Here is a 12,692-nt window from a genome sequence, read left to right on the forward strand (position 1 = left end):
ACACACACACACACACACACACACACACACACACACACACACACACACATTTTGTCCAACCTGGTTCTCTACTTTTTCATTCTTTCCACTGTATTCTTCCTGACTGAGAAACCATTCCTGTTTTTGGGTGATAGATTCAATCTGTTACTGGGTTAAGTGCCACTGTCAGGTTCTTGGGTAGCTTTGGAGTCTCGTCTGTCGCAAGCATTTGGGTCATGTCTTTGGTTTGAGGATTCCCTTCTCCTTTTCCTCTTGACCATGAGACTAAAAGAAAAAAAAAACAACACCTGGAAAAGCTACTTTCTTACCTGAAATTTACCTTTGTCTTGAAATTTCAATTGATGTGTTTCTTTTCATCTACCTGTTCAGGTTAATGGCATATCTTACATTCTGAACGTGACCACAACATGTAAGCAACCCGCATTCATTCAAGAGAGTCACTTTCTTCGCATTCCAATTAACGATAATTACTTTGATAAGATGCTACCATACTTCCACGATGCATTCCAATTCCTTGGTAAGAAATTTTCCTCTTCACAATATTCTCCATCCCTGCCTCTTCTTTCAGGCTGTTGTCATTGTTGTTTTAACTTTTATATTATTGAAGTAAAAATGTGTTCTCTATTTTATCCATCCCAGAGAATCTCCCAGACTAGTCTTTACTGTGATTAGAACCACAACCCTCACCCATTGTGGATATTTTGGTGTTTCTTCTTTTCCGTTGTAGACAATAATGTTCAATTTATATTTGAAAAAATATTTTTGTGAAAAATTCTTCAGTTTGTTTATTCCTTTATTTTGGTTTCCTTCAGACAAAGTACGAGAGGCTAATGGTTGTGTACTAATCCACTGCCTAGCTGGTATTTCTCGGTCACCGACGCTGGCAATAGCCTATGTCATGAGGCATCTAAAAATGTCTTCAGATGATGCATACAGGTGAGTAGCTTTTACACCCAATTCTTTGAGAAACCGATTCCATTTAGGGTATTTTGTTTCTTTAACCCTTTTAGCATCCAGATTACTCTATCCAATGTAATCCTTATTTATTCACATCGTTTTTTAATTAATCCTGCATTATCTCGTAGCTTTGAGATTTCAGTGATGTGATTGTTTATTTTCTAAAGGACATTGTAGAATAGGTGTGGGAGGCCAGATCTGGCCAGTGTTAACATAGATAGAATATTTGGACCAGATATGGCTGGTTTAAATGCTTAAGTGCTAAATCTGACCACACTTACTGCAACTGGCTTGTCTAACCCTTTGGTATTCAAATTACTCAGTCAAATCTCACACCTATTTATTTACCTTGATTAGAATTATTCCTGTATTATCTTTTACCTTCAAGGTTTATGTTCCATACATCAGATAAATAACAAAAAGGTTATTTCACTAAATTCTTTGTTATTTTCAAAATTAGCTGAAACAATGGCAACGTGTTTTGACAATACTGTGTTAAGAAAAGTGTTGTTTACCCCAAAATTACTCCCTCTAAAGACTCTTAAAGTGTCTGAAATGAATGTTGTTAATTTTTGTTTTGTTTGTTTTTGACCCTTTTTTTTTTTGTGATTCTACTTTCAGATATGTTAAGGCCAAGCGTCCCACCATTTCACCAAACTTTAACTTTTTAGGACAATTACTAGAATATGAAAAACAGTTAAGAGAAGATCAAGAGAAAGCTAAGAAGCTTGCAGAAACATCAGGAAAAGCTATTGAAGTGTCTCGTGGAGGGCAGTTTGCTATGGATTTATGCAGCAGCCCCGTCTCACCAGTTCCGAAACTGCATCGAACTTGTGGTAGCATGACCTCAGCTCTGTGTTTGCCAGTGACCCGACAGTCTCAGATAACAACAACAGCAACAACAACAGCTTCATCCGAAGTCCTTACATCTACTCTTGCTCCTACATCTGTTGACGAAGCTGATTCTATGCACAAAACAGCATCTACTAGTGGCTCTCCAGTCCCCTGTTCGGAGCCTACAAGCATATCTTGCACTAGCACCATTTCCACTACTACTACTACTAGTACTACAACAGTTACTGCTACTTCTACCATCACCAACACCTCCATCAAAAGTTGTTCAAAGTTAACCTTATCCCCTCCTTCACGACCACAAACATTCACAAGCCTGCCTTTCAAGACAACTCTTTCTCCGACCCCTATAACACCACCCCTTATACAGAAGCTGGCACTCTCTCCTACTGCTGCTCTGGCGAAACTGAATTTCAGTCAGAATAGTGTTGAAAATATGGAAACACTGGAAACGGTAACTGTTGAAAATATTCTTCAGATACACAAATTTCCAACTACCTCATTGGACAAACTTAGTTTTACGCCTTGCTTTGCCAAGGACGAAATAGACAATGGCAGTTGCAGCAATGTCCTTAATAAGGACAGTAATATCAGCGATAGCGGGACAACAACCCCTATCACCACCACCACCACCACCACCACCACCACCACCACCACTTCTCTAACTTCTCTTGCCACAACTTGCATGACAGTGCGCCCACGTAACACTGCTGTCAAGAGACCCAAATCCTCATCTCACTCTTCTTCATCTTGTTCGTCAACATCTACAAGTGATGGCATTGATAGCAAATTCATTGAACCACTTTCACCCAGTTCAACTAGCAGCAGCAGCTCTACATCCAGCTCTGCGGTGACTTCTCCCACAACTGCTAACTCTTCAAAGGTTATACTTCGCTCAAGAGAGAATCGCGCCAAACGGCCCCTCGTTCGCCCTAACAGCATTGCATTCTCAACTTATCCGACCTTTGATTTGGGTTCTGATTGTCAGGAGTCTCCAGGGTCGAGCAGTACAACTTCACAAGACGATACGTCCGAAGCGTATTTATTGCACAATGGCAAGAAATCGAAACCTTCAGAATCCGGAGGCCATTGGCCGTACGGTCGCTATTCTGAGAGGCACGTATACAAACAGATTGCTGCCGCCATGGAAAGTGCCATGGTTCGAACACACGTGTTTGAAAATTCCCGAAAATCTCGTAGTCTGGATGATATCTTGACTTCTGAAGAAGATCCAGCTGTATTGGAGTGTCCGTGCTCTCCGCTCGACAAACTTCCTCGACGGTGTGGGGCAAGCGCAGACATTTATTCTAAAGGAATCTTTGAAAACTTAACCTGTCATATCCGCGGTTCATCGGATTCCTACCAATCAAGCAGCAGCATCTCTTCGAGTGGCAGTCACAGTTCATTACACGGAAGTTTAGAGATCATTCAGGTATCCTAGGCAAACAGCTTTGTTTTTGTGTCGGGATGTTACCTTGGTGTTGTCTGTGTGCATGAGCAAACCAACATGCTTATTGTATGTTTTTTTTTTATTTGAATTTGATTTTTTTTTTTTATTTAAAGAACTGTTTTCTTTTTAATTGTTTGTTATTCCTCCACCCCTGCCCCCACAGACCTTATTAATTAATATTTCCCGTCCTTGTCTTGATAACATGGATAACGATTATTTAATGAAATCTAGGAAACAGTTGCATACATTTGAAAGTGACTAATGTTGATTCATATCATTGCTTTTGACCAGCTGTGTGTTGTTGAACACATACACACACACACAGCTATACACATATATATATATATGTGTGTGTGTTTATATATATGTGTATATATATATAGACACACATGCATACATACAACAGACTTGTAAATCTCTGATACGACTTGTAAGAGAACTCACAAATATTCTATTATGTATATTATTGTAATATTTTTTCATCATGTTTCATTTTTATCATTGATAATAATTTGAAACGAAACAAAACACAAAAACTGTAAATACTAGAATTGTTAAAAAAAGACGAAAAAAAGCAATTTGTTTTCATAAGTTTCTTGTGTTCTTGATGATTGTTGCGAGTGTTAGCAATTGAAAAGAACATTCCAATATCGACCCAATAACTTATACTGAATGAGTTTGAATTGAAATTATTTGCTATTTTTTTTTTATTGAATAGCATGTCTTGTTTGGGTGGCTTCATTACTTCTTGATCAATTTATTTCACTTTGGAGCAAGAGGGCAATAATGATAATAATAATAATAATGATAACAATTAATGATAAAAATAGTTGTAACGAAACAATGATAATAATAGTGCAGTTAATATTTAACTGAAATCATGCAGGCTGTTATAATTTCAGTTGTGCGAGTTATTTGGTATGCAAAACTACCCTTCACAAGCTGATAAGACGTGAATATATTCATATATACCCTCATGTGAATGTATACAGATATTTTCATCTGAATATATACACACATCTTTAGAAGAATATATACATATATGTATGTATATTCTGCCCCTTTATATAATTAACAGACAGCGATATATGTATGTGTATATATATATATATGTGTGTGTGTGTGTGTGTGTATATACATATATACATATATATATATATATATATATATATATATATATATATATATATATATATATATATATACATATATATATATACATATATAAAACTTGAAATCCTGAAGGACTATTTCCATGCCGTTCAGGTGATAGTGTGTTTTGCAGTCTTAATGTACATAGCATGATGTCTAATGAAACTTTAAGCATGTTAAATTTTTTTTTTGTTTTGTTTAATTAATTTTGTTTTATTATGTTTTGTTATTTTATTTTTGTGTTTTTGAAGTGTGACCTTCACATTCATCCGTGTGTCTTTTTTTTTTTTTTTTTAAAGAAATTCATGCAAAATATCTTTTAGTAAAATCACTTCATGTTGAAAAAACAACAAATGAAATAACCCCCTTGATGTATAAATCCCTTGGTCTTGATGCATTCAAATTGTAATGGGGGTTTGATTATATCTTGATTTGTATCTTCAAGATAATATATAACTATCTAATGACAACATTATAGAATTTTCCTAACTACAACTCACATTTGACAGGAAATGGTTTAAAAACCTGTTGGACTTATTTTACAAATTGTTTGAATTTATTGAAATTGATTGCAGTTAGGGACATAATTATATTATATATTTTGTCTCATTAGAACCAAACACTAAATTTGTTAATTGTTATTTTTCTCTATTGAAATGTCATCAGGATCTATAAAGTAAGGCACCTAATTGTCCAAAACTACACTCTTATGTCCCATCCATCCATCCATCTGTTTTCTCCACCCTCTCTTCCTGGCAGGGTTGTTGGGGTATAGTCTTTGTGCACCTCTTCCATTGGGTCCTATCAAAGGCGACTCTCATTACACTTCTCAATTGGATTCCCAAGTGTGACCAATATCCAAGACGGTGAATATTATTCAATCATTTCATTCTTAGTCCATCTCTTGGTCTCCTGCCAATTGGCTGGATTTGAAGAATCTATCTTGCAATTCTTTCTTCTGACATTTTAATCACATGTCCATAGAAAGAGAACTGTGACTTCTCGATGCAGAGAAATAGCAGCAGCTTGATCTGGAGAGATTTCCTGATCTTATGTTTAACAAAAGAATTTAATCTTTTTTTTTTTTGATATCTAAACTTTATGGCTCCATTTCAAATATTTTCTGATATTTCTAATACCAAGTGGACATTGGTTTTTAAATTTTAAAGGTAATATCTTCACAAAATATTTCTTCAGAATTTTCAGTATATTTAAAACAAAGAATTGTCCAATTTATGGATTTACCAATTTCGGATAATTATTTTTGCTAAAATATTCAACGATGATGATAGGAATCGGTATTAAAAAAAAAAAAAGAAATTACCGATTCCAGTTTGTTAATGGTTTTGTTTTTATTGTTCAACTTGTCTTCCAGTATCACCATAATTAGCATAGATTTCATTAATCACAAGAATTTTCTTCCTGAGTTCAAAAGACTTCAGATTAATGCACACTATAATGGCCATTATCTAGTGCTGCTAAACAGACGAGAAACTGACTGATTTTGTTGGGGGCTTTTTTAGTAATTTCATTATTATCTCAATAGAATTTAAATTTTAACATTACTTAAAGTCAAACTCATGCTATCATCGAAACATGACAGTTAAAAGGAACATACACACACTGATATACATGCCTATAAATATATATATGTGTATATATGTGTGTGTATGTATGTATGTATGTATGTATGTATGGGACAGCCTTCCTTTCATGCATATATTGAAGATGCGATTGCATTCATGTTTTGATATTTTTTTTTATTAAATATTTTCCTCATGTTCCTCTTTATTTAGTCCTTTATGCTTAGTCCGAAACAAGGAGTTCATTAACATTTCAAAACCTTCTCAATCTTGGCTTCAGAAGGAATTGTAGATAATGGTGTGTTCTTACCATGTTTTGCAAGTGACAGCAAAAAATCTAGAAATGGAACCAATTCCAGATTCTTTTACTGTTAACTCCTGCCTATTTTCATTGAGATTTGGTTTGGATCTTGTTATTAACACTCAGTGTCTATGGTAGGACCCCTGTTCTACTCTGGTCCTTTATACTCATGTTTTATCCTTCTTGCATGAAGTTACTCCTCCCCCTCCAGGGGCTTGCACTCTTGCAAGGTGCACAGTGACCTCACACGTACTGGTGCCATGAAAAATGAACCCAGTACTTGTAAAGTGGTTGGCATTACGAAGGGCATCTGGTTGTAGAAACCATGCCAAACAGGCACTGGGGTGCGATGTAGTCTTTGGGTCCATCAGATCCTGTCTGTTCATCCAATCCATACCAGCATGGAACATTGATGTCAAATGATGATGATGTCGATGAAGGGAGGCAGAGGATGAAGATGAACATCCTCTTGAAAATTTTCAGAAACAAAAGCCTGAAAAGCTACAGAATAAAACATAAACAATAACAGAAAAGATTAGGGTTATCTCCAATCCGTCTTAATAGCTGGAGACAAAATTATCCTCCAATACTATTTGAACTTGCCACTATAGCAAGGAAAAAATCTACTTTCAACAGAAATTATACCTTCCATAATTCTCTTCAAAGATTTTTGTTTGTGAAATAACTGGTGTATTGCTTGCTTGCATATGTGTATGTGTGTGTGTGAATCAGTTTGTTTTCTCTGAAACATGTAACACGGATGACACAACTATATTCTAGTTTATTAATGCTTTCTTGCATCTCTTTTTTTTTTGTGGGTTACCGAGGCTGCTGATGGTTTCATGCTAAGAAGAATCTCTTAACGATTATCAAGCCTGCTACATGGGAACCTTGGTACTCGTCTCCAGCATGGAGACGAGTACCAAGGTTCCCATGTGGCAGGCTTCATAGCTGATGAGAGATTCCCCTTATATGAAACAAATGGTAGCTTTGGTTACCCACAGATACAGAATATTTATCCGCCAATGTGGTGTCAAGCACTCAGTCTCACTCTACGATATTAGCATGCGCGCGCGCACACACACACACACACACACACACACACACACACACACACACACACTACACTACAAATTCAAGGTTAGGTAATAATCATGTAATCATTTGAGAACATAGCTGAAGGTCTATCAAGCTTGTTACATGCATATGTTTGCAATGAGAAAATGTTTATGTTGAAACCCACATACCTACATATACACATAGACCTGAGGTTCACAGCAGCCGCACACACATTTATATGTGTGATTTTGATTGAAGCAAGGTGAAATAATGCTGTCACAGCCGTTCAGAATCTGCAGACTAATTGGAGTTATCTTCCCTTGTTTAGCTACTTCCCAGGAAAATAAATTACAATGACCATGAAAATACGATTGCTTCCTTACGATGCCTTAAGGAAACAAAACATGACAAAAAAATGTTTGATAAGGGGTTCATAATATTGATTTACTCCCGTTTATAATTAATACTTGACTAGAAAATACTGAAATTATCTTGTGTGGCTTGATGTGTGTGTAACGATTTGTACATTATGTACATTGTTTACATTTGACGGATATTTGTCCTCATCTTGTTTGTTGTTAACACAACGTTTCAGCTGATATACCCTCCAGCCTTCATCAGGTGTCTTGGGGGAAATTTCGAACCTGGGTTCTCATGCCTAAGGTATTTTTCGATATTATTGCCTGGAATCGAACTCGGGATCTAGGAGTTAGTAGCCTGAATAGTGACCTGATTAATAAAAATAATAATAATAACAATAATAATAATAATAGCGAAAAAATACCTTAAGAATGAGAACCCAGGTTCGAAATTTCCCCAAGACACCTGATGAAGGCTGGAGGGTATATCAGCTGAAACATGTTAACAACAAACAAGATGAGGACACAACAAACAAGATGAGCTTTGTCACATACTGTGACACCCATTGACCAGGTAATTCATAGGCTTAAGGTTCAAACAACTGACAAAATCAACAAAAAACCATCCATCTTATTCTGAAATACATCTACATTTGCATGCTCTTACCGAACCCATGCTAGCATGGAAAGCGGACGTTAAACGATGATGATGATGATGATGATGATGATGATGATGTGAAAAAGAAAAAAAAAACTGCTTATGATGTACATCAATGGTTTCCAAACTTTTTCAGGCTGCTGCCCCCTTGACACCACCCAGGTCACATTGCTAGTGCCCCCACCCCAACTAACCATCACAAACATAGACCTCTTTCTGAAGCAAATTCAAAGCAACTGTATTTCACAAATGAAACTTAACCTAATTGAACCCATTATTTTGTTGTTTTTACATAAATTCCTACCCCATTATCACCCCACTTTTCTTCAATGCCCCTTTGGAACTTTCCACTGCCCCCAGGGGGCAATACTGCCCACTTTGGGAACCACTGATGTTCATTGCAATGTTTCCGTTATTCTTTTGGTGGTATTTTATTAAAACCCCCATTATTATTATTGATACCTATTTTCTTTTGATATTAATCTCATACTTAAGAAACCCAGATCATGTTCATACTTGTTTTCTCCTCATCATTTGTTTTATACATCCATTGACAGAAGTGACAAAATGTATCTGACAAATTGTATGTCTTGTTCTTTGCAACGGAGTGAAATTTATCTAAATTGAAAAACAGTAGTGATAATTGGTTTTAGTTAAACTTCTGATTGAGATGAACTAATTAATCCTTCTCTGTACAATAACATTTGTTTTTCCTTTTAATACCTTGTTGTTATTGTTTTTGGTTTCTGGTTTCATCTGTTGCTAATCTCATCAAAGTCCCTTCTTCAGAGATTGTAGAATTTCTGTCTGTTTAACAATTACTTGTTAGTGTTCTGTTCTCTAATGATTCCTTCAAGTCCTTGTGTTTCAAATTCCTTCCCACAATTCATTGCCACATTACAGGTTCTATTTTCGGTTTTTCGTCTTAGTTTCTGCCGTGTTTTTGAAATCAGTGTGTTGTCTCTGTTCAAGGCAGTGTTGTTATTATTGTTTTGGCTATCATTTCAAATGAAAAACTAATCTTCCTCGTTAACCTCTCACCAATAACTCTAATGATTTCCCAATTTGTTTTATTGCATGCTTACCTCGTTTGTTTGTACATGGAAACTTAGTACATTCTCTTTGATAAACATCTGTTATTTATAATTAATATTTCAAGATAAAATGTTTAGTTCTGTTTTTCTATGAATTTCTTTTCTTTATTTTCATCTTCACAACGAAAAATAATTTTTTATTATTCCTGTTGAAAATCTCCAATTCTTCTGTGTTGATAATTTTGAATTCTGCTAAATTCTCCAGGGTCGTTAATAATAGATTTTTCTAATTCCCCAGGGTCTTCTTAACCTAGCATGCTATACATGCATCAGGTCACTGTGCCAGTTTTCTATTTCCTCATTGTGACACAATGCGCCTGCAGCTACACGGATGAAAACACGCATGGCATCATAGTGTGTGTGCTTAAGTATGCTGAAAGTTAATTGTTCAGTGTTGAGGAATTTGGACATTTGGGAGTGTCTGATATATATAGTATCAGATTGTATATTATGAATCACTGGGTCCATTCATTCCATTTCAGAGTTCACATCCTATAGCAGTGATTAGAAATTTTTTTCTTTAATCCACCCAGGCTCCACACATTCAACAGCAGTTAACATATTGAGATTGATTCAGTTAACTCCCTTGCATACAAACACCTCATTTTGGGCCTTATCAGAGGATATCTAGAATATCATTAGGGTTTCTCTTTTAAAACTTATCGTATGCAGTTGAAGTAGTTATCAAACTTGCCTGTTTCTTACAAAAGCTTACAATTCTTTGTATTTTTTCTTTCTGCCACATCTATGCAGAGTTTATGATACATTTTAAACACAGCTGTCTTATAATGTCTCATGATTTAAAAGAAAAAGACAACAAAAAAGATGTTTATAGTTTTCTACGAGAATTAAGTAAATTCTCTTTTTTCCTTTTTTCCAACTCCTATAATACTTTCTTTCATATTATTATTATTATTATTGATGGTTGTAAAATGTGAAGAAAATATCCTAAACAAATTAACATGTTTATGCGATTTGCTTTATATTTCCAAATAGTATTTGATAAGGAAGCATCGAGAAATATGTAAACCAGTCTTCATTAATGATGGGTCTCAAAATGAATTCAATTGTTAATAATAGGTTATAGGATATTGAGCTTAAAACCCTTAGATGAAAAAGGAAGGGGGCAGCTTCTGGCTTTTTAAATACCGAAGGGTTTTTTTTTCCATTAAATATGTTATCATCTAGTATTTATAGCAAAATTCATTTTGAGGTCAATCATTAATGAACACTTAACTCATAGTGTTGTGGGTTTATGTAAACTTAACATGCTTTCAACCACTTCTGCACCTTAAAATCTGGTGAGCTCTAAATCCTGCGATGTCTTCCTGATTAAGAAGGAGAGACTGTTATTTCTTCTTCTTCAGACTTTCAAAAGTAGAACTCCACTTTTTCTATACATTGATTCTGTTCTATGTTTGTTCTACGTTGCTCTAAACCGTAATACCTAATTGTCTATGTTCCTCTATTTCTACCAGTACCACACGTCTGGAGATCTTCCTAATTTTTTTGACACATACATGCAAATGGTAAGTTGATGCAATTACTGCTGTTATCAGCTTATTCATCATCATCACCACCACCACCACCACCACCACCACCACTGCTGCCACTGCCGCCGTCGCCATTATCGCCATTGTTGTTATCAGCATCATCATCATAATCATCTTCATTGTCATTATCATCATTGTTGCTGTCGGTGAAAACCAGCACTACCACCCTCCCATTTCTGCCACTTCGTCTACCCCTACCCTGCACAGTGGCAGACTCATTACTGCTGTTCAGTTGCTGTCTCTGTTTTAAACTTGTTTTGTTAATTTATTTATTTTTTTATCATTTTGGTGTTTTAGATTTTATATTTTCATGCAAATAATCCTGCCAGAGCACTGTGATTATTATTATTATTATTATTATTATTATTATTATTCTTATAATTATCATCGTTATCATTATCATCACCATTATCAATCATCATCATCATCATTATTATTATTATTATTATTATTATTATTAATGTTGTGTTTGTGTCTTATGTAATGCAATTCCAAAATATATATTCGTATTGGAATATTCAAAACATGAAAATTGTTTCTGTGCGTGTGTGTGTGTGTGTGTGTGTGTGTGTGTGTGTGCGTGTGTGTGTAAATTCTTGGCAAATATGACAAATTATATTCACTGCATTTGAATTTGTAAAAAAGCATCGCATTTGAAATGTTGATAACGGCTTTATAGACTGACATTCAAGAAATAGAATGCAAGGGTGCTTTTCGTTTCTGTAATCAATATAACTTATACCCCTAACTCTTTAAGCTTCCACCAGTTATCTTCATTAAGAAAGAATAAGATATTTTCGTTGCTGGATTCTGTGATGTTCAACAATTTAAAATTTCATATTAAACTGGGTTTGTAAGAGTTTCTTCCCCTCTCTTTTGATTCTCTTTCTCCTACTCGTATGGTCTCTGTTCCTTGTCTTTTCTCGAAATATGATGCACCTTTTTATCAAGCAACACTTTATTGAACCTCGAAACAACTTCTTGTAAACATATTATCTTGTAGCATAGGTTGTGGTGCCTCGGTGCAGTAATGGCAACCCATTTGCTGAATGTATTGTGCCAGCCTTCAGTTCTCTTATGAATTTGTGGTGAATTGTTTTTTGCCATGGCTGTTATTTTGCACCCATTCATAAACATTCCAACATTGTATTGGGAATCGTGGTCATTGATGTTTTCTGTCTTCCACACCGGAGTGCCTTAATCAACATGGTTGCAAAATAACCTACACATCTGCACACTTTTTCACACATGACTCAATTTCAACCATTCACACACACACTGATAGCAAATTAATTTCACACACATACACACCTTTGTAATATCAATAAACCCATTGGCTACCCTATACAAATTTTAAAGTTGGCTAAATGTTACTTTTTTTTTTTTCATTGAATGTTTGCGGATGAAAATTTCTATTTTTATTTTATATTAAAAATTATTCTATATTTAAAATTGTTACTATTTGTTACGCTTGTTTAAAATTGTCCCATAGAATATAAATATCTACAAAATAATACACTTCAAAAAAAAAAATATCTGCAATCTGTAACATATCTTTTATATATATATAAAAAGATTCTATTTTTGAAATTGTCCTTTAGTTACAATTGTTTTACTCTGGAATATATTTACAAAATTATTCCATGAAAAATTACTTTGAGGAGAAGTTGTTTT

General features: G+C 34.9%; 1 protein-coding gene across 3 annotated transcripts in view; it reads left to right on the forward strand.

Moving 5' to 3' along the window:
- Positions 1–12,692, forward strand: part of LOC106876653 (tyrosine-protein phosphatase vhp-1) — a 95,411-nt gene that overhangs the window by 70,417 nt on the left and 12,302 nt on the right. For 2 of the 3 annotated variants that reach the window (XM_014925269.2, XM_014925271.2), the window contains 4 exons: positions 370–517; positions 813–936; positions 1,579–3,241; positions 10,944–10,994. In XM_014925269.2, the coding sequence (XP_014780755.1) occupies positions 370–517; positions 813–936; positions 1,579–3,241; positions 10,944–10,994 (1,986 nt within the window). The remainder of the gene's footprint in view (positions 1–369; positions 518–812; positions 937–1,578; positions 3,242–10,943; positions 10,995–12,692) is intronic. The other variant, XM_014925270.2, reaches the window with a different exon arrangement.

The sequence above is a fragment of the Octopus bimaculoides genome, chromosome 15 (genome assembly GCF_001194135.2).
Source record: "Octopus bimaculoides isolate UCB-OBI-ISO-001 chromosome 15, ASM119413v2, whole genome shotgun sequence".
NCBI lineage: Eukaryota > Metazoa > Mollusca > Cephalopoda > Octopoda > Octopodidae > Octopus > Octopus bimaculoides.